The following is a 23,047-nucleotide window of genomic DNA, read 5'->3' as shown; positions in this document are numbered from 1 at the left end:
CTAATTATACCCACGAATATTAAATCACAAAAAGGTTAAATCAACCGGATGGAAAGAAAATTGTCTATCTCTGATTAGCACGACTGGAGAAGAGGAAATCCCTCTGTCCTGGTCGGTAGCCATTTCGATATAGCCCTTGGAGCTGGTCACAAGCTTCCCTTTTCCTGTCCCCGAAAGACCCCAGGCCCTAGCGGTTTGGGCCTGTTCCAATTTTATACGTACATTTGTAAAGTTTTGCCTACACTTAAACTTTGAAACCATCATGCGCCAATGCTCTTTTCCTTTAGAGTTTCTTTTTCCTTTAATGGATCCAATCTTAAGCATAAATGTACTCCTTATTCAGGCAGTATGATGGGCCCTTTGATACGAAATGCAAACAGTATGTGTTTGCTCTGTTACCTTACATCAGCGGTGTCTGCCGACACACAAACAGGAGATGGAAAAACAGACACGGCAGCAGGTCAACAGAACATAAACCTACCTCATCAGAGATCCAAGAGCGCAATTTCTTTCATGGGCTGTGTTGGCAAATGAGGCCAAGAAACAAAGCTCAAGTAGATCAAACAGAAGTGGATGAGACTGTGGATATTTATTTTTATGGTATTTACATATTGCATCACGAATACCAATAAATGTATTTTAGGAAGACAGAGCCTCAAGTCTCCCATGAAAACATTACATGTTGCTGGGTTTTCATATTCTTATTAAAATGATATGCGGAATAATCCTCTTTGTATGCAAATTTAGTTTAACAGAAATCCCAGCTTTAAGAGATCAAAGTGCCTGCATCACAGCTTGCAGGAAGGTTCCCTCCCCTCCCCCACCCCCTCCCCATTGTTGAGATTTTCCACCAGTGCATGTCCTTCCCTAAAGCAGAGTATTCTCTCTTCCGTCACTTAGATTTTTGGTTTGCATCCCTTTCTTGCTGGCTTTCTTTTCTGTCCAGACAGAAAAAAGATGCTCTTTTGTTAAACCGACCCCACCACCTTGTAGGCCTTCCTCTGTACAGTGGAGGCTTCTCTCAGAGCGCTTAACCTTCTGCCCTTGGTCTGGGGAATACAAAGGGATTAATGGGGGTGGTCAAGGGCATTCAGGGAGCCCAGGGTGGCAGGGGAAGGGGGGGGACGAACCCAAAGACTTATCCCTTTTCTCAACTTTGTTTAGAGGCACATTTCTCCGGTGAGGAATGCCATAGTCCCCTCTGACACTACAAGCTTGTGGTGGTTCGTTCCATCACGGTGTATGCGCTCCTGATCATGGAGGCAGGCCTCCTCTCCTGTGCGCTAAACAAATCTGCCTGGAATATTAATACACTTCCTATTCTCCACCACTGAACTGAGAGGCCAGCTCCTCCATAAAAATCTCCCTCACTTTTCCCTGTACAGAATCAATCTCCCTTTTCTCTGTGCTTTTTTAGTTTACTCACATTGTTGTGTTTAAAGAGCTTTTTATCTGGCTTACATTTCTGTCTCTCCCAAAGGCAGTGAGTGTGTCGTATCCATCTTTGATTGCCCGTGGTCTTGCACAGAGCCTGGCACATGATGGGGCTTAATGTATGATCGTTGAATAGAGAGTATATTCTATATTGATAAGTATGTTGTGTATGATATAGTCTATTTATTGATATATATAATATATGATATATGCTGATATATTTAATATTTATATTTTTATATGGATATAAAAAGAAGCCCTCCTGCCCTCCTCTAAACACAAATGAGAAAACTTTGTGACCTCTGTTTTTCACGCTTTCTGGTATAATCTTTTGTTAGTGACAATTTTTGTTTGGAAATGGATTTTTCATCCCCTATGTGATCTCGGTAGAGTGGCCAATTGGCCTTTGACTACTAACAGTCACCTACATCGGGGCCATGGAAGAAGCAAGCAGTGATAGCATATAAAATGCATTTGATTTCCACCTTCCCCTCTGAAATCTGTTCTGAAATCCAGGGCCTCTACGTCTCCAGTTTGAGGAACAGTTATGGGATGATTGTGCCTGCCTTCTGATTAATGGCCTAAGACCCAGCAGGATATATAGAAGAGTGAAGAAGTGGGAAAAGCCCTTTTCTAAGAAACTAAGCTCTTTATTTATGACTTACTTCAGCGGATCTTCAGTCCGGTCTTCTCAATCTTGGCTAAAATTGTAGGAGAATACAGCATGTGATTGTATAGAGTTTGGGGAAACTAGGATTTTCATCATGGGAGAAAGGAGAAATAGAAACAAGATAGAATATATTAATTCAATATACATTTATATTGATAATATTTACATATTATCAATATAATATGTAGATAATATTTATATATTATCTAGTTAATGTAGAATTGGAAATACCAATATGAATAAGTATGAATTCATGATAAATCTTTTCTTTTAAAAATATCCATATTTCGGGGCACCTGGGTGGCTCAGTCGGTCAAGCATCTGACTCCGGCTCAGGTCAGGGTCTTGTGGTTTGTGGGTTCGAGCCCCACATCGTCAGGCTCTGTGCTGACAGCTCAGAGCCTGGAGCCTGCTTCGGATTCTGGGTCTCCTCCTCTCTCTGTCCCTCCTTTGCGCATGTTGTCTCTCTCTGTCAATAATAAATAAACATTAAAAATAAATAAATACATACATACATACATACATACATACATACATATTTCCTAATATTTCCACTAAATTGTCTAGAAACTAAGCAAGCAGCGGAGAGCTCCCTGAGCACCCATGGCTCCTAGGAGATAGAGTGATTGCAGGGCTAGAACAGGAGCTGAATGAGATTAGAATGGAATGTCTTGACATAATAGAATGCATAGTGAGGATGCCATCAAGGATTACTGGGGATGTGTCAAAAGGACTCAGGAGCCAACTTAAAGAGGCTCCCGCTGGCTGTCTAGTGGATAATTAGAGCATCAGTAAGGATAATAACTGCAATGGATGGAAAGCCTTAAGTAAAGTTTCAATCTAAGAGTTCATGATAGTAAAATGAGAAATCCCTCACTGGTTACCTTTGGAGGATGCTAAGTAACCAACTCATTGTTTTGAAAATTATTTGCAAAAGGAAAGAATCAAACCTTTATTCATTTATTCTGTGGTTCCCTTATGAATTCTATCCCAGGGTAATTAAATTGATCAGGGGGAAGTTTCTCATTATACTAGTACTCCAGCTAGTAACAACTAAAGGAATAAAAAATATTGTCATTTTGCAGCCTGTAATGAAATAATGGACCTAGACATGATTACCAGTGGTTGCTAATGTCACAGAAAGAGGGGCCACCAGGCATACGCCTCCCAATGGCTGTGTATTTGCTAAAAACCTGGATCTGCATCTGAGGAAGCCTGTATATTGGAAGTGGGCAAACCGTGGTCCTCAGGCCAATCTGGTGTATTGCCTGTTTTTGGACATAAAGTTTTATTGGAACACAACCAATGCATTCACTTACATATTGTCTATGGTTGTAGGCACAGTAGCTGTGACAGAGACTGCAAGACCTGTAAATCTGTAAATATTTCCTACCTGATCTTTGCCAAAGAAGTTTGCCAATCCCTTGCTCTACATCCAGATACTACAAATGGGTAGCAAATACGTGGGACAAGAGAATATGTTAAAAGACACCATGGGGAGGGGCGCCTGGGTGGCGCAGTCGGTTAAGCGTCCGACTTCGGCCAGGTCACGATCTCGCGGTCCGTGAGTTCGAGCCCCGCGTCAGGCTCTGGGCTGATGGCCTGGAGCCTGTTTCCGATTCTGTGTCTCCCTCTCTCTCTGCCCTTCCCCCGTTCATGCTCTGTCTCTCTGTGTCCCAAAAATAAATAAACGTTGGGGAAAAAAAAAAAATTAAAAAAAAAAAAAAAAGACACCATGGGGATAATCAGCAAAATCCAGACTGGGGGATTCTACAGGAAAAAAAAAAAAAAAGAAGAACCTTTTTCTTAAATAAATAAACTGCAAGGAGAGGAGAACACATTTCTTTGGTTCTGAATCTGTACTTCAACTCAGATCAGCAAGGTCAAGCTTACCTTATTCAGTAGCTGGCAATCTCTAACTCCTAAACTCCAGGTTTCTGGCTCTTTTACAATTAGCAGGTTGACCCTGTCTTCATGCTTTAATTAATGGCTTCTTATGCACATAATAATTACCTTATTTTTGCGTAGCCCCTGTCAGGGCCCCATGGAGGCATCATAAATCAGCAGCGCCCAACACCGACCTGTTTGGACCAAGTGGAGAAAGCGCCTACGGCAGGGTTCTCCCGCCCAGCGGGCCGGGCCCCGTTCGTCTTCTCCCTCAGTCCCACCTTCAGGTCCTGGGAGGACGAGCTCCTGGTTGTAAATAGCATAGGATGGTGATTTTCCAGCCTTTCTCTTTTAGTTTTGGAATTCTTTGTCAGAAACACAGTCTTTGTTGCAAACGTAAACAGCAAGGCCGCTGCCGGGGGCAGTAGGGGCGAGGGTGGCAAAGTGACCACCCGTGAGAAGATACAGGTGCATCCGCGAGAGAGTGCTGAAGTGTAAGAGAATAGTGAGCACAGATACTGGACGTGTCTGTTAACAGAGTGGCCTGTAAGAGCCTGACAAAAAAGACTAGAGAGGAGCTGTAGGTCAGAAAAGATGAAAAAGAAGACAGTATGTTCCGTCTTAACATGTTACAATTCAGTCAAAGAGGACAGGGAAATCTGAAGGGAGAAAGATCAGAGAGGGCTGGTGAGTGACGTGTGATTTAGTGCCTTAAAAATGTTCTCATTTCTGGCACCTCATTGCATTTATGTTGTTTCATTTCCTTCGGAGTCCTACCTCAGTGCATTAGATTCCAAATAATTTGTGTAGTTGTTCTGCAGCGAAGATCCCCTTATTTTATGATATGGAAGAGAAGATATAGTTTGGGGAATTTAATGAAGATTACATTTTTTTTGCTTCTCATTTAGGTTCTGCCCCAAAAGTACTATATTCTCACTTGAACAATGACGAGCCAAAATTGCTCAGCCCTTGCTCAAAATCAGTTGAGTTGGGGGGGGGGGGGGGAGGAGGGGTGGTAACAGGGACACAGTTTGTTCTCTTTAATGGTTACTTGGCTCTAGTTCCAAAGTGTGTACAGTCATTTGCTCCTTAGAACTGTCGATGTTTGTTCAGGGCAGGAGAGCCCTTTTCCGTCATTTCAGAAGCATTCTTCCCAACAGGACATACAAGCCAGAGACGGCAGTGCCCCTCTAAGCTGAATGCTCAAGAGGCAAAAAAGGGCCCACATGGCCCAGGACTGCTGGCCACCTCCGAGCCTCTGCCAGTCGTGGGGGCCGCTGCTTCGAACATTCTGTGGTAGCATCCGTATTCCACCTACGGGGTGAGCATTTTCTTGCCTGTCTCGTGTGTCCAGAATTGGACTCTTCCTCTTCCTCCCTCCATCTGCATCGCCATCGCTGGAAGCATGTTTTCCTTTTCCTCAGTCTTTAAGCCTTGCAGTCATGTTCGGCTGCTCCATGTTATTTCTTTTGCCCTATGAGTCATCAACACCCGGGATCTTCTTCACATAACGCGGTTTTGCTCACCCCTTGACGTTACAGCCCTGGGTTCTAGCCCTGCTTCTGCCGCTTGCTAGCTATGATCCTTGAGCACATTCCTTCTCGGTGTCCCCATCTGTGGAACGGGGATAATGCCCACCGTAGAGGTAGATGTAAGAACCAGATAGAACATCCAATGTGTCTAGAATGTTTAAGTCCTCAGTAAATGGCTATAGGCACTACTAGTGTTATTAGTGAGGGTTTTTGATCTTCCTCTTGGCTAACGCCTAGTCCAAGCTCTTAGCTTGGTGTTAGTCTTAGCTGGTGTTAGTGCCACAGCTTCTCTGATGACCTCCCTGTTCTCTAACCCATCTTGCAGGACTAAGAGTTTCTAAACACTAGCTTTTTTTTTTTTTTTTAAGGCATACTCGAAAAGCTGTATAGCCTCCAGTTTCCTGCCTCACCATGTAAACTCTGGCTCCCAGCTTCTAGGCTGGCATTATTTGCAGGAGCCTTCCTCTGGGTCTGCACCCACCCTGGCATCACCAGCCTCATGCAGACTGCTGTGCACATTGCATCCAGAATGATCCTTTCAAAACAGAATCTGATCATGTCACACACACACACACACACACACACACACACACCCTACACACTGAAAACTGTTCAGGGGCTCTTAGTATAAACTGCCAAATCCTACCCACCATATTGACAGTCCTGTTTGGTCCAAGCCCTGCCCACCTCTCCACCTTGATCTCCTACTCTCTTGCCATTCGTGGTCGAAATTACACCAGCCACAGGCACTGTCTGAGGCCTGTCTACCACGCAGCTTCCTCCTAAGTCTTTGCAAATGCTTGTTTTTCTGCCTTTAAACATCTTCCTTTTCCATTCTTTACTCATTCTCACTGATTCTTTCAGCTCTCAGCAGAAGTGTCATTTTTTCCAGAAAACCTCTCCCCAGTTAAACAGACAGTTAAATCTGTCTGTTCTCCTAGAACCATAGATCTGTCCTTTAATGCATTCAGCACAGTTGCAATTTCCCATATATCCAGGTGGTTGTTTCACCGACATATTCCTCCCCAATTAGGCAGTAAGCTCCAGGGTAGAATTTTTGGCCACCATTGGTTGTTTCCATTGTTTGGATCTGTGTGTGTGGCACACAGTAGTTGGTAGAAAATCCCCACTGAATTAATGAGCGACACTTGCCTTCCTCTCTTCAGCCTAGATTCCCACATCTCTATAATGTGGACTTATGTCACATCCCTGTATTCACCTTGCTAGTGGTATGCAGTGCCCAGCCTTTGCCCCCAAGTTCTACTCACCTGGAATGTCTGCTTCACTTCCTTGCATCCACCCAAATCTATCCTTCAAGACTTGGCTCCAGTGTTTCTGCTCCAGAGCTTCTGAAAATCATGCTGGTCTTCTTGAAGCATACTTCTTTTTGGAAGCTTAGAACTCCCCACCTCATTTTACACTTCAGTGTTTATTCCTTCACCATTTTGTTCGTGTGTATTAGCCTAATTACCCGAATTGCAGGCCACATCATTTCTATGTCCTCCATGCTGCCCAGCCTGGTGCTGATAAGCTGGATACACCATTGGTATATGGGATTCGATGGTTTTCATCTCTATTTTACAAAACCTGCTCAGACCATGACACACAGCGAGGGGCAAAAACGATATACTGAAAGAATATGTAGGTCAAAACACTGAACTGCAAGAAGTTCCGAGAAGTTTCTGGAATAAAAATAAACGTATCTGGGATTCAAACACACAAAAGGGATTCAACCGAATTTCAGCCCTTGCCTTCATCCATGGGCCCATCCCTCTGAGGATTTGCAGCTCTTAAGCTAAAGGACACTGCTTATGTGAAAGGCACTGGAAATCTCAAGTACTCCTCTCTTCAAGGTTTGCATCAAGGAAAAGAACTTGCCTTTGTCATTGTAAAATGGCTCTCTTGATCTCTCTGGGTCACAATTCACATATATCACTGTACAGCTTTAAACACTTCCCGTCTGGGAAAGAGGAGTCCAAGGTGTTTACTAAATAATTAAGTTGACTTAAATAAGCCTTCTATAATTAGGATGAGCACTTCAGGCAGCCAAATTACTCCTATGCTCAATCACATGAAAAACAATCCCATCTGAAGTCGTTTGGAAGGCAATACCAGGAAATCATTTTCAGCATTACAAGACGTATTAAGCTTAGTTGGAGCAAGCTACTAGCTTGGCTCTGAGAAACGCCGAGTGATCAGGGCTACCTCTGTGGCATCCTAATGGCACTGATGAGAGCATTAGTAAGCATGTGACTATCTGATCCTCCTGCATTACGATATGTTACAATCCTATGATCTTGTCCCTTTACAAATGGGTTATTAGTTTTATCAGTTGTCACTGAAGTAAAGAAAGTAAATTTTCAAGAATAAAAAAGGGTGGAAACTTAGTTTTTTCTACAGTACATTTGTTGGCAACATGGAGACTAGAAAACACAAAAATGATTTGTACTAATAGTGTCCAAAGTACATAGATGGAATAATAGTTGCTCATATAAAATGTTTTTCATTAGGGTACAAAGTGCACAATGCCTACAGTGAGGTACCTGGCCAGCTCCATGAACTTTTACCTACACATTCACCCATGTGACCACCACCCTCATCACTATGTAGAACATTTCCTGTGCTGAAGAAGGTTCCTGCTTGCCTTTTCCTGGTCAAATCCCCTGCCACAATGTAATTGTTATCTTAACCTTCATCACCATTGGTTAGCTTTGCCAGATTGTGAACATGCATGTACGTGAGGTCATACGTTATGTTTTCTTTTTGCTGCTTTTGCTCAATGTTTGTTCCTGTTACGGTTTGTATCTATAGTTTGTTCTTTTTTGTGCTTTGCAGAATCCCATTGGATAAGCACACCACAATATATCTACCCATCCTTCTGTCTGTAGACATTTGGGGTTTTTCCAGTTTGGGGTTATTATGAATAAAGGTGCTATGAACATTCTTGTGTACCTCTTTTGATGGACAGAAGTCCTTCATTTCTCTTGTGTTCATACCTAAGAGTGCGATTGCTGGGTCACAGGGTAGGCATAGTTGTTGAATTTTAATGAATACTGCGAGTTTTCTCAAGTGATTGAACAATGGTGTATTTTAATTCCTGAGCAGAGCATGTGAATCCAAGGCAACTACTATTGCATAGTCTGAATTGTGCCATTTGTTTCTGGTTTATTAATAAGAATTGGCATTTTAATATGTTACATTAACACAGGCATGAAAACTTGGCCAGCCCGAGTGCTGGTTGGAATTAAAGGTGAAAGGAGATTGAGAAATATTTATAGCCTAAAATTCTGCTTAAAAAAATCAGCTTTATAGAAGACCATTAAATAATTGGAACCTTAATAAATTCTGTCGTTTAGTGAATAACTCTCTCCTTTAGAGTGTTGAGGATTCATATTTGGAGATTAAAATTAAGCAACAGTAATTTAGCAAAATGTATTAAGAAACTTGGTTGTGTTGGTCAAACAAGAAGGCATTGTTCAAAGCAGATACATGAAAAACAATGATGATGTGGGCTAAACATATTGTTCTGCTGAATAACTGGAGGTTATTCCTCATAGGCCTGATACAAATAACATTTTGATGTTCCAAGCCCATGCCATTATTTTTCTATCCGTTTTTATCTTGCTCTCATAAAACTAAAAAGTGCAGAGTTGTTTTTACTTTTTCATGTGACCAGGGAATTGTCTACCTTGCTTCTGCTATAATTTGCCTGCCTCTAATTTACAAGTTCTTTTGAAAGGATGATGTGCCTTTATCTATTTACAAGGGATTGAAAACCACAGCACTAAATTCTCCATGTGGAGACATAGGGAAAGTGATCTCCTATCATTTGCTTCTGAGTGCAGAATAACATGTGGCTTTGCCTTTTCTGTTCCAGTTATCTCAGGGATCTCCAGAACCAATCGAGCCCAACTTTTTCACAGTGGATTACCATTTATTACATCATTCATCAAGTGGAAACAGCCTGTCCCCAGATGACCCAACAGGTAATGGCCTGCAACACCGGAAATCTGGCTTTCACAAAGAAATCTATTATTTGGATCAACAGCTTACCCTTAAAAGATTATCTTCAATTTAAAAGATAGAGCTTATTTTGATTATCTATGGCAATAGTTGGAAAGGATATACAGTAGGAATATAGAAATTCCCTGAGATTTATTGTACCCTGCTGTGGCAGCTTCCTTGATCATTTATTAATGCCATAAACAAACAGCAGAATCTGTGTGGGTGAATTGTATTTCCTTTTATTTCTTCTTGCTATCTGATGATGCAAAATCAAATGCCCAAAAGCAGAAGTGAAGAGTTTGGATATTTAAAATGGAGAAAATTTGAAACTTACCTGCAGAATCCACATTAGACATATTTAAATTTTTTTCTTTTTTTGCATAAATCTCACATAGGGAGGCCACATCGCCTAGGGACGAAAGGTGTGGATTCTCAAAACCTGGATACCTATATTTGAATCTCAGCTTAACCATTTAGTAGTTGACCTTGGGCAAATTATTCGACCCCTTGAGCCCCGGTTTTCTTGCCTGTAAAATGGGGGTAAAAATGGTACTTGCACTTTAGGGTGATGGTGAGGGCCAGTGTAAACATATAAAAAGTGCTTGGCCATCAGCAGGGGCTCAGCGTAATGTAATTCTTCTCATGATAATGGAACTCTCAGAAGAGGTTTTCAAGCTACTCTGAGGTTTTAGAGTTCCTAAATAAGTTTGAAGTCCCTATAAACTAGAGTTACATCACTGAGTTCTGAAATAGATAGGAATTATGGCTAAAGGGAGGGAGACTCACTCTGCCCTCACTCCTCGATTTAGGCAAATCATCTCATATATGAATTCTCAAACTTTCCTTAAGTCTTGGACCCCTGGGATGAAGCGAGCCCATAGGCAGAATTACATTTAGAATACTCCCTGAGAAACCCATAAGCTCAAGATAAACTGTTGTTGAAAGTCTTTTGCTTTTAAAAGTGCCCCCCAGGGCAGGCCAGTCAGTCTGCGGGCCAGACTTCTTACAGCGGCAACTCTGATGAAACAGAGAATTCTGGTGCAAATCCCCGGGGCAGCCTGTGGCAGCTTGACATGCCACCCCAAGGTGGAGCGGACGAGTCCCGTCCAAGCAGGCTGGCCACCAGCTCAGACAGCAGAGGCTGCGGGCACTTTGGGAACCCCTGAAGGCAGAGCATTGAAGACGACCTGCCAGGACTCAGCCCCACGCCTCCCCTCAACGTCAACCCAGCACCTCTTGTCTCCCCTAAGTGGAGGGGAGCTCCCGCGCCTCCCAGCACACCAGTGCTGATTGATTGCAGTGGAAGCTGGTCAGCGTTGCCTCGGGTGGCTCTCAGTTGGGCGAGGTGCTGGTAGATCATCCTTAGAACAGACATCCAAGAAAGTCTTGCCTTCTGGCACTAAAAGTATTTTATTTCCCTTTAGGCAGTCATAGGAAAGGGCCAGGTATTCCTTGTCTCTCACTGTCTATTTCTGCCTCCCTCTAAGAATTCATTTTCTTTTTAGCACATATTTACTGGTTTTGCTTGTAGATTAAGGAGAATTTCTTGATCGGAAAACTCACCAAGTAGTTTGCGTTTGGAATACTCCTCACCTGTCCTTAGTGTGCACACACACCCACCCCTCTAACAAAATTACCCGATTTATACCCTGTGAGATGCCCCTATACCTTTGTGTACTATTTGCGTATTATTTTGTGATGCCCCAAAAGCAGCCAGTTATTAAAGGAAGAGAAAGAAAGAGTTTGAATATTCAAAGCAAGACAATTTGGAATGTGCTTATAAGTACTCCTCTTCCTCATGTCTAAATTCACCGTTTTCACTACAGTTGAGTTGTAATCGCCAATAAAGTCTAATCAAGAAAATATGAACTGGAGTTCAGACTTTCCATAATCTATCTATTTCAGGTCTGTGCACCAGCTTTGATTTGGAGGAGGGAATAACGTATGAACAGATGCAGGTGAAGTTTTTGCAGTGCCTTTGAACAATTTTATTTTGTTGCTTTTAATTCAATACTAACCTGATTTTTTTTTTCAACTCCAGACTGTGATTGAAGAAGTCCTAGAAGAAAGTGGCTATTACAACTTTAAATCTAACAGGTGAGATCTGGAATTTTCTTTCAAATGTGACAAATCAGTTGAGATCATTGGGTGTTAGATCTGATTTCTCTATCCTGGATTCCAGAGATTTTTTTTTTCAACTTTCATTTTAAATACTTCTGTAAAATCTGTTGGCTTAGACTAGATACAACCATGGGGAGAGTATATGTTGCCCATCTTTTGTATGGAAGCAGCTGCTGTTTCTGTGTTGAAAAAGAAAGGGTGATAGCTTAGTGGTAATTTACTCTCCTAAAAAATAAGAAACATAATGAAATGGAAAGGCATTTCTAAGCTTTTTTTTTTTTTAACTAAACATTTGTTCCATTCTAGTAGAGCTGTAAACTCAGATTTCCATCACTGAAATCTACCCATCATTTGTATAGAATGCAGGGGCGAGGGAGGGAGAGAATACAACTAAACAAAGAATCACTTCTGGTGAATTTAAGATATGTTGGTGGGAAAGGAATTTGTTGTTATATATTGCCTCTTGATCACCATAAGTGAGAAACCTCAGTTTACTGGAGCTATGTATTATCTTCTAAAATAACCACTATTGGTGCTTTAAAAAATATACTATTTTCTGACTTTTGTCCTGTTCTGATTCCTGCCATTTACCGTTGGGCACAGTGTTGGGCACAAAGGTTTGACTACAGTTAGTTTACTTGAGAGGCAATTCCAGGAAACGCTGGTAGGGGAGTGAAGAAATAATTCAATAAAGGTGTCATTTTGAAGCAATTTACCCTTGTGGCTGATGGGGGCTTGATCCCGCTGGGGAAATCTGAGAGCTGGTACTGAACATGTACCTCAGTTATCCCACTCAAGGGCTGAGGCAACCCGGGTATTTGTCATACAGTTTCCATCCGTCATTGTTTGCGGCCTTTGCCCAGAGAATGTTAGTTCCCTGGCATTTCTGGCCTTCTGTAAAGGTGGACAGAGCAGACTCCAGAGGCCAGAGAAATCTTCAGGAAAAGAAACGCAGGTGCAGGCAGCTAGAAAGTAGGCCAGCACGCCGTGAAGTGGCGTGGATGAGGGGAGGTGGGCACTCACCGTGTCTGCCATCCGAGTTGCCTCTGGACTTTTCTAAGGAGCCCCTCCTAACAGACCATCACATTGATCGTAAGCAGCCACATCCACATTCTGCGTGGCTCCAAGTTGCTTTAATTTGTTCTCTCAAAGTGGCCTTTTATGCCTGAAGGAGCTGCCTTCCTTTCCAGCTGGTGAAGCTATCTTGTGACCACTATTTAAATCATTCCACTATTGGGATGAGCACTGGGTGTTGTATGGAAACCAATTTGACAATAAATTTCATATTAAAATCAATCAATCATTCCAGAAGTCATCTCCAAAGGTATTAGCCATGGTATGAGAACGAGGCCTCGAGAGCATTCTGCGAAGGTTATTATATGGAAATCAGATTCTTTTTTGAGGTTATTTCAGTCTCCAGCTTTTTTTTTTTTTTTAGTTTTCCTATTACAACAAGTTGTTCGTATGAATCACACAGTTAAGTTTATTCAACTGCTTGTTCTTTTGGCTTGATAACATATTTCCAAAATACTACCTTTGTAGATTTAGTTCTGTTGTGATTTATAACTACAGAGATATGATGAGTAATTCTCATTTTCCAAAGGTATATTATTAATAGAAATCACCATCTTCATAATCACTCTTCTCCCACCTTCCTTGGAGAGATTTTGAATTTTCATTTTCAATTTGGGTTGAGTACATCCAACTTTCCATGAATAGAATGAGTGTCTTTGTTCTTGACTCTTAGCCCCTTATTATTTTAAGTGCCTTTGGCTTAGAGTGGGGGCAAAAGTCATTTTTGTCATGATTTATCTACATATGCTCAGAGACTCAGGATCACGGGCCATGAATGGCTTCATACCTTGGCAGAAAATAAACTAAATGTCAGTGAAAAACCAGGTGTGTAAGGAAGTTGGGAAGCTCATACAAGAGCTCTTATTTTTCCCTAAAAAATTTAGTCGTAGTCTTATTTTTAAATTCGCTTTTATCCTTTTTAAGTTCTGTCACTAAGTTTTAAAAAATTCAAACATTATTTCTACTTTCAAAGATGCACTCCTATATTAAAAGACATCGCACATTTTGTTATTACGATGAATAGATGATGAGATGCCTAGTAACAAAGACCAAAAATTATTTACAGTTTTATTCAGAATAGTGAATAGACTATGGAGACATGACTTAAATGGTCAAGTTCAAGCAACATACGTTGGATAGGACATACGTAAAATATTCTTAAAATGCTCCAAAGTAAAATGAAGCAGCAATTTAAAAATTCTTACAGCCATGATATTCCCTTTTCATCTTCTAATAACAATGATAGAGTATACCTTGAGGGAAGACTCCTCACAGTTTACTAGTAAAAAGAACCCTTAGTTGTGCCTAAACTACTTGTTTATGGGTGTTCCAAATTAATTACCCAGAAAGTCAGCTTCCACTTAGAAGCATCTAATAGTTCACAAGCTAGAAACACACATAATTCCAGATATGAATCAAATCAGCCATGTCAGTGATGATTTTTCTGTAGTCAGAGGATGGAGGATGCTAAATATCACTGGACATGTACTAGTATGTATGTATGTATGTATTTATCTATTTATTTTGTACTAGTATTTAGAGTCACTGGAGTGTATTCCCTTAATTGGTTCCATAGACTAGCCAATATTCTCACAGATGCTAATAGATGTTCCCTGAAAAATAAAATTTTGTGATCAAACATATCTGGGAAACTGTGAAAGGACAGTTTTCCATTTTCAGAGGATGGTGACACATGTTACCATATCACAGAGTCTGAGATGTGCTGTAAGGAAGAAATCTGTTGGCCTTGTTTAGCCCAGTGTTTCTTCAATCTTTCACATGTGGTTGGAAGTGGGAAACATTGCTTTAACTCCCCAAAAGTCACCAGCACCTGCCCAGATCTGCTGTTGCTCTCATTGCCATTGTCATCATCATTGCAGAATGTTACTAGTGATCTTGGTCAAGCACCACACCGAGAAGTGCATACATAGTTTCTGTATTACCGAAGTTTACAACTTCAGACAGTCAGTTCAAACTTACGTCAGCAGCGAAAGCATGAAGCCAAGATATAGCATGCTTTTAGCTTCGGCCATAGAGTGACCATTTAGTCAGGGATAGAGAGATACCATTATCAGACGGACAGCCTCAGGATGAAGCCATTATCCATCTCTTAGCTCTCTTTAGGGACAGTTTCTGCAACTGTTTAAATAAAGGGGAGACTGCTTGGACAGTTGGTTAGGAAGACCGTCTTGGGCACAAAATGCTGTAGTAGGGAAAGGAAATGGTAACAGAAAGAGACATAGCAGCAAGGAGCCCTCAGCAAAATGGGGAATCCTTCATTTCTGGGCTTCCAGGAAGAGGAAGTAGAATGAGTTGAGAGGAAGAAAGTAGTATAAAGAAAATGAAACGAGGTCAAAACAGGCTTGGCCAGCCTGAAGTACACTGTATTCTTCATCATTTGCAGGATGTATGATTAATTATATTTTACATTCATAAACATTTAGCTTACTTACCAGAAGGAGACAGCTTAGCATGACTTAATATTATCATTGTTGTTTGTGACAGTAAAACTGCTTGAATCCTGTGAGTGAATAAATGGCAAGCGTATCATCCTTATATACTTAGGGGCACATATCACCATTTTTAACAATGCAATCTGTATTGAGAAGTAAAATTTGCAAGATAAAAAAAATCTGCGCTTTGCATTGCTTTTTCCCCCAATGAACCAGTAACATGTAAATTAGATGTTTAAAAGCACAACCTACTTTGGGTGTTTATTTTCTTCTCTCAAGGGCTATCATTTCTAATTGAGTTTATAATTTGAGAAAGAGCCAGTTAGCACTGAACTTCAGCAAAAAGGTGACTTTCTAAAAATCCCCCATCCTATTTTGTTTTAGAATCATCTTTTCTTCACGGTGATTTATATACACACACACACACACACACACACACACACACACACACACACACCTGAGCTACTGCTTTTGAAATTGAATGTGTGAAATCAAATATGTGTGACTACAGCAAACTCTTTGCACTTTTGAATCTTCTAGATATCACTCCTATCCATGGGGGACCAAGAATCACCCAACCAAAAGATGAAAACCCTGCATTTTGAACAGACTTGGTTTTTCCTAGTGAAGCTCAGGTTCTGGACTTCAGCTCAACCAGATGCCCAGGGATTGGGAGCTGCTGGAAGGGTGTGGAAAAGAAAAGACCGAGCTGCCATGGCACCTGCAAGGCCTCTTTCTGGAGGTCCTGTGCTAGGTTACGTGGCCGCAGCAGTGTGGGAAGGCTCTGCTCCTCACATCCAGCAGGCACGAGAGGACAGGGCTCTCGGCGTGCTGCTGGGAGAAAATGCTGCAAAATTCATCTGTGGGAAGAAAACTCGCTCCTCACAGAACTTTTCCTCCACATTGAAAAACAAGAGAAAACAAAACAAACACACAAAAAGTCATATTTTTCAACGGAATATTTTATATTTAGAGTTGCCGAAACTACGTTTAAAGGCATCTAGCCTTCCATGTATAAAAATAGTTTTAGAGAGAGAAAATCACAGGCCCCAGAGTAATAATATATTGGGTGATTCACTGTATTCCCCCATTTTTTTTTTTATTTTAAAAGAAATTCAAAATAGGTGATTGAATTTTATTGTTTTTGTTGTTGTTGTTTTAAGGAAAGGATTGGTTCTCTCTTAACCACTTGGGTGCTAGTGGTCTGAAGACGGTAGACAGTATTTGTAACCTTGCACAGCCTCTGGGAATAACTGTCAAATTGTCGGATGTAAGCTACACTAATAGAATATATTGCTGTACAATGTCTATATACATATAGAAGGGGGGAGGGAGGAGAGGTTTTGATTAGGCTAATGCTTTGCTGCTAATCAAACTTATAGTGTTTTTAGAGCACTTTGAAGACTTCATGGAATCTATGAAAGAGATGCAATATTCCTTATTCTAATTCCCTTCTTACTAAAATTAGCCCCATTGTTTTACAGTTTTTATTATTTGAGAATTTGAAATGAAAATAAGCTATATAATGAAATATAAGTCCCTTCTTTATTCACCGAGACATCCCTAAAAACATAAGAAATCAGAACGCCAAATAGTGTTTCGTTCCTTTGTAGGAAGACTTTACAATGAAAATTCTCTAGATTCTTATTGGGCTAAAATCTCTTCAACTGGCTTCTGTTCACTGGTGGATCACCAAGACGTGCCCTTATTGCCAAGTCAGACTGCACTTCTAACTGCTTAAAGGGCATTCTAATTCTATGTAATTAGTCATCTGAAAGCTGGAATTCTGCTTTTTATTTACTTCTCACTGAGTTCTGGTATCTTTATTTACACTGATATATTTTTAGCATCATTGAACAGGATTTAGTTCAATATATTTTACAGTGACTGAAACCTAAGAACCTTTTGTATAGTATGGAAAATCTCGTAATATGAATCCATACTATTTTTACAATTTGTACATCCAAAACTTAAAAGATATCCAAATGTCCTTTAACTAATGCCTTTGAAATTGCCAACGAATCTTTGTCTTTAAGCCAAATTAATGATTACAAATACACTGTAATTTTAAATAACAGATGCAATTACAGTAATGAAAAATGTCAGTTTCCGCCTTCAAACCAATTCCATCCGTATGTGAAATTTATGTGTAAAATTAAAATGCTATGATTTTGTTGACTTACCCAGGTAAAATTTTATTTCCATCCCAACTGAATTTGAACTTGCACTATTATTTTTTATATCTGTTCCTGTATGGAATGGGCACCTTTCCTCACTATGTAGGAGGCACAGGCCTACAGGGGCATAAATTGTAATTGTGATAGAAGCCAACACCTGGAAAGAAACCAAGCTGTGGGTGAAAGTTTGAACAATAAAGTTCTTTCTCAAATGATAATATATGCTCAACAACATTTAGAAGAGAAGAGTAGTCAGAGGTCACACCTTAGTAAAAAAAATAAAAAAGAAAAAAAAAGAAATGATTTATTTAAAGGTGTTTTCAAATGCATACAGTTGCCCTTATTGACCAGAAAGGGAGCAAAATGTTTCCATCTATTTCTTTTAGACCATAGAAGTGGCATTTATTATTCTAGAAGCCAGTACGGATTAACAAAGATAAACACACGGATGTCCTGTTCAACAGCAGCTTTAGGCCTGTCACCTCTATGCTGACTGATGCATTCTTTTGCCAAAGTCATGAATGTGTTTTATTTGATTCCCTTCTTAAACTACCAGTCACTGGATCCACATTCTCCCGGTGCAAGGGCAGGCCTCCGAGAGAAAGTTAGGCACTGGGAAGGGATCCCTTTTGGGTATGGAGTCTCATCCCAACAGTGATGTTACCTTTTCAAAAGCCCTCACTTTCTAACTCTCCAACCAGGAGTCCCCTGTCGTCACAAAAGAACAAGAATGATCATTTTGTTTTCACTCTGAACTGCGTTGTAGTGCAAAGAAGTTGTTGAGTGTAATCGGCCTCATAGTTCTTTCTTGATTACATTTAATTTTTTTCTTTTTCTCTTGTATATAATTGTTAATTATTTGTTGTGCAATGAAATCCCCATCTAACTCTCTGTCACTGAATATTTGTATAGGACAGAATCTGAATCAGTCTTTTCAGATCACTTTGGATACACACATGCCTCAGTTAATTGTGTTTTGATCTACCAACTCTGGACGTGTGCACTTGAAACCTGAATTTGCTTTTTAAAAGCAGAATGTTCCATTTTCAGGGAAGTGACTGCAGCAGTCACATGTGCTTGCTGGTTGTTAACCTTGTCTTCTTCCAGATATTTGATATGTAATTGGAGGTCCCTAAGGAATAGTAACGTGGACAGTGGACCCAGTGCTCATGGGCGAATTTCAGGAACTTGCTAGAGAAAGGCTGTTTGAGTATAATGTGGACACTTGTGTGGCACCGGGCAGTGTGCACAGCGTGGGCATTCTAAAGCAGACCCTAATTAAGAAATGCTGTTATGAAGTTAACCCAAATGATGGAACTGAGTGGGAGTCAAGGTCTTCTTAGAGTACCATCTATGACTTATTAAATACCATGAATTTTGATGATCAAAAACAAATACAGGACCAGTTGACTACATGCAGTTCCAGCAATAGCATCAGTTTTTCACCACTCATATCTAAGATGTGTGAGGGCAATAATGTGTAGTCAATTCCGTCAGTATTAATATGCATAGAATCCACATCCCTCTGGTTGATTTGCTGAATCGCAAAATATTTTTATTGCTATTTCTCTCTCTTCTTTGGAATGACGAGGGACCATGTGCAGTAAATATGTTGGATTCCTTTAGAAATGGCTTCGGCTTCTGTTGGAAGGTGGGAAATACTTCTTTGTAAGGTACTTTTATTGTTTGCCTTTCACTTTTTCTATGGTGTGTATTCACAATACAGAAATCAGCTGGAGAGGCAATGCAAAGGAATCAGGGTGAAGCACGTCTTCAGCACCGCGGAGATGCAGCTATCACGTACTGACCTTGTCTCTTGGGGGTGAAATTCCATCAAAACATGAAATTCTTCATGTTCAACAACTGCATGTGATAATAAGTATATTTTATGTACCTTTATATCTTCCAGATAGTATCCTTTGATGGAAATGGACAGGGTTTGGGATAGATTATTTTTCCCCACTGAAGTGTGCTGCTTACCCTTAGACGCTATTTTTCATATTGATAGGAGGACACAAATGTCTCAGGGAAACTTTGCGATAAAGAGGTTCTTATGTGTGTCATTGCAGTTAAATTGCATATTGTAAATATGACTGTTATGCTTGATTACATTCCTGCCGTGATGTTGCTTTGAGATCTGCAACAGGGACAGGAAGGATTTTATGATTTTGACGGAGTGACTGATGGATATTGCAAATTTACATGTCCTCTGGGTCCATGGGCAACAGTTGTTTTCAAAATGAAGATCACACACCCTAGGAGTGTAACAGCATTGTTGGGATGTGAGCTATGTTTGATTTTTTTTTTTTTTTTACTACATATATGTAGTAATGAACCGATTTTTAAATTTAAAAATTCATTGATTTTTATCCTAAAAGTGAACTCTCTTCTCTATTGAAGCTTGAATATTATTCCTCAACCTGTAGCAAGTGGCCTCTTTTTCCCATTTCATACTATAAAGCTCTGCTCTGTACCCAGGAATTGTATTTAGAGGTAGCAGAAGTGCATTCATTATAGCTAATATGTGACTGTTTAAAGGCTGTCATTTGGAGGTAGCTTCCCTTTGTTTCCTCTGAACAGAGATAGAAGTTTTGTTGTTTATAGAAAATCAGGTAATCAGCAAGTCTGGACAGATGCTTGGAATTGATCTGGTGAGCTCACAAATGAAAAATGAGCTGACGTTTCTGCAAACATGTCATGAACTAGTCCCCATAAAACAAGCGGAGAGAGGTTTGGACTAGAATAACAAACCAAGAGGAACCAAAGCTTTAAGGCCTTAGCACCTGTAAGTCAGACTGCAGAGGTCACTTAGAAAATAATATTCTTAATCCGTGATTCAGTTCTACGTTTCAAGCACCACTTGAGTCAGAATTCTGGAAAGAAATAGAATGCTTACGAATGGCTATTAAATTTTAGCTTTCCTTGCCCTTCATACAAGTATGTTTACCTCATACTTCAGTAAATTTGGAAGGTAATGGAGCTGGTTTAAGGATACCTTATATCAAGAAGGAATGTGTGAAGTATTTGTATGAACCCCACATAGCATTGAGGGAGGCATATAAATAGAAGTACTCAGAAGTGAAGTCCTAACTTGTTAAGGATAAAAGATGACTCTTTCAAAGAGGTAGGACAATCTACAAATAAAAACTGAGAAGTCACAGGGCAAGTGGAAGGCAAGGGGTGTCCCAGAGCCCGGCATCTCCCAGCAGGCCAGTCACAGGATGGTGGGCGGTTGGCAGGAGGCCAGGCAGTTCCCGTTGCTTCACTGATTCCTGCTCTGAGTCTCCTGGATCAGGGGTCTTCCCCCACATGCAGTTACTGATCGACTGATCACTGTCACCTGTGAGCTGAAAACCCCAGCGAGTAGCAGATGGGCCCCTAAGGCTCCCTAGTAACGTGTTGGTCCAGACCTTAGGACAGGGTCCCTGTGAAGCATTCTGAAGATATTAGGCTCCTCAGGGACACAGTTCTGTCTTGTGGTTCTGCCCTCTGCCCCTGGTACCACGTTTGCTTCCATCTTTCATCCATGGCCTTAGGCCTGTTTTGTTTGACAAAATACATTTTACCAGAAATATGTGTGGATGTTCTATAGATAAATGCAGGCAGATTTGAATACATTTACACTTGGCTAGATCAGAAAGAAGCATTTCAAGGTATTTCAGTTGTTTGCAAACAAACCAGTTGATAATCAGGCTACGGAAAGATGCCATCGTGTTGCTCTTCCAAAATGGGAAACAAAAATCACGCCAAAGGACCATCTTTTAAGTGCATCCTGTGTACTGACATTTAGTGGATCAAAACTGAGTTACGATGCTTCCTGTATTCTGTTGTTCCCAGTGGTGAGTCTGTGGCGATCAAAAAGGACAGAGCTGTCTTCTGAGAAAAAGTACAGCCCCTGATGTCATGTTGCCCAGAGCTTCCGTGTTCTGGACCACCACAGGCCCTCAGTGCCCACAGAATGGGAAAGTACCTTTCATTTGCTTTTTCCCCCTTAGCTTCTAGGAGCAGGTCCTTTTCTGTTCCAGTCCCACCCACAGGTCTCTCTGCTGTCTGGCCCTACCTCCACTCCCATTCCTACCGGAAGAGCAGGCTGTTAGAAGGTTACCTGCAGGGAGCCTGCGTTGTTAGAGGGAACGTTCGGAGTTCTGTGGTGGTACGTGGCAGGGAAGGCAGAAGGATGATGGACTTCTTTCTCTGCACATGATTCCGTCCTCCCCAAACTCCAACAAAACCTCTGGTGTGAGTGTACTGAGACTCTGAAGTAACGAAGTTGGGGGCCCTGGAAGAGAAGAGAAATGCCATGCCTCTATGAAAGATTTATATAAAAGATACGAGTGGCCTTTATTTTTGCTATTGCTTAAATATGCTCTGTAAGATGCTAAAGAAAATTAAAAATGAATTTTCAATCTTATGGAAAAAGAATCTCTCTTTTGTCAAAGGTTTATAGCAAATGGTCATTGCTTTTCCCTCACCAGCTCTCCTAAATCTCTCCTTTATGCTTAGAAGCCTTTTGATTAAAAAAAAAGTTCCAAAAAGGTGATCGTATATACGTTTATGCTCAAATATGTTCCGCAGCTTTAATTGGTGGCAACTATGTGTGTCCCCAATGTTGAATAGTGAGTACTTCAAAACTTAGTGCCTTAAAATGACAACATTTATTATTTCTCGTGAGTCTGTAGGCCAGCTGGGTGTTCTGCTGATCTGAGCTGGGCTTGGCTGACTTCTGCTGGGCTCCCTCATGTGCCTGCCTGGTCAGCAGACTGGTTGCCTGGTTCTGGATGGTCCCGATGGACCCAGTGGGAAAGGTCAGCTCTCCTCCATGTGTCTCTCACCCTCCCGGCAACCTAGTCCAGATGTGTTTTATGGCAGTAACAAGAGCCAATGCGGAAAGCAATGACCCCCTTGTCGAGACTCTACCTGCATCAGATTTTCCCAAATCCTATTGGCCAAAGCAGATCACATGGGCAAATCTAACATTAGTGTGGGGAGGTACATCAGGTTTTTATTGGCGTGGAAAAAATTGCTATCAACTTAGCAGTTAGAAACAACAGAAATTCTGTGTCTTGAAATTTCTGTAGGTCAGGAGTTTGATCATGTTTTAAACAGGGTCCTCTCATAGGCTGGAATCAAAGTGTGGGAGGGGGGCTGGGTGTCACTCAAACCTTGGGATCCTCTTCCAAGATCATGTGATCGTTGGCCGACTTCAGTTCCTTGTATTTGTAGGACTGCAGTCCTCAGCAACTAGAGGTCACCTGAAGTCCCCTGCCCCAAGGCCCTGCCCATAGATAGTTCACATCAAGGCAGCTCGTTTCTGCTGGTCAGAGTTGATCTCTTTCTCTCCCCGTTGTCAACTAAGAGAGTTTTTATAACAGAACCAAATTAGGAGAGTGACATCCTGTCACCTTCTAGTTATTCTAGCAGATTCTAGTTATTACAAACAAGTCACAGACACAGCCTGCATTCAGAGGGAGGGGATTATACAAGGAAATGGGTCACTGAGGTCACCTTAGGGGTATGTCTGCCACGGAGTGCAATACTAAAGGGCACAGATATAGGGAGATCTGGACAACTGGGGCCACAGAATATGAAATATCACAGTATCAACATACCTGGAGAGGAATTATGTGAAGTAGTCTCATGAACATGACCTCAGACTATAGGGCCTGACTTCCAGAACATTTCCAGTCCCCATCC

General features: G+C 41.1%; 1 protein-coding gene and 1 long non-coding RNA gene across 17 annotated transcripts in view; one reads left to right on the top strand and one right to left on the bottom strand.

Moving 5' to 3' along the window:
- The window catches only part of NEK10 (NIMA related kinase 10), a 229,878-nt gene extending 208,103 nt beyond the window's left edge, over nt 1–21,775 (top strand). For 15 of the 16 annotated variants that reach the window (XM_027040905.2, XM_027040907.2, XM_027040903.2 and 12 more), the window contains 4 exons: nt 9,401–9,509; nt 11,434–11,486; nt 11,570–11,625; nt 15,717–21,775. In XM_027040905.2, the coding sequence (XP_026896706.2) occupies nt 9,401–9,509; nt 11,434–11,486; nt 11,570–11,625; nt 15,717–15,765 (267 nt within the window). In that variant the 3' untranslated portion in view covers nt 15,766–21,775. Of the gene's footprint in view, nt 1–3,442; nt 3,600–9,400; nt 9,510–11,433; nt 11,487–11,569; nt 11,626–15,716 lie in introns of those variants that run through there. The other variant, XM_027040906.2, reaches the window with a different exon arrangement.
- On the bottom strand, nt 579–2,584 carry LOC113594162 (uncharacterized). Its single transcript, XR_003414482.2, has 3 exons — nt 2,401–2,584; nt 2,100–2,184; nt 579–938 (listed from the first exon to the last, which is right to left on the bottom strand). It is a non-coding gene; the product is annotated as an uncharacterized LOC113594162 (long non-coding RNA).
- Nucleotides 21,776–23,047: the final 1,272 nt, after the last annotated feature.

Source organism: Acinonyx jubatus, chromosome C2 (genome assembly GCF_027475565.1).
Source record: "Acinonyx jubatus isolate Ajub_Pintada_27869175 chromosome C2, VMU_Ajub_asm_v1.0, whole genome shotgun sequence".
NCBI lineage: Eukaryota > Metazoa > Chordata > Mammalia > Carnivora > Felidae > Acinonyx > Acinonyx jubatus.
Note: the sequence above shows the minus strand (reverse complement) of the source record. Positions and strands in the feature narration are given on the sequence as shown.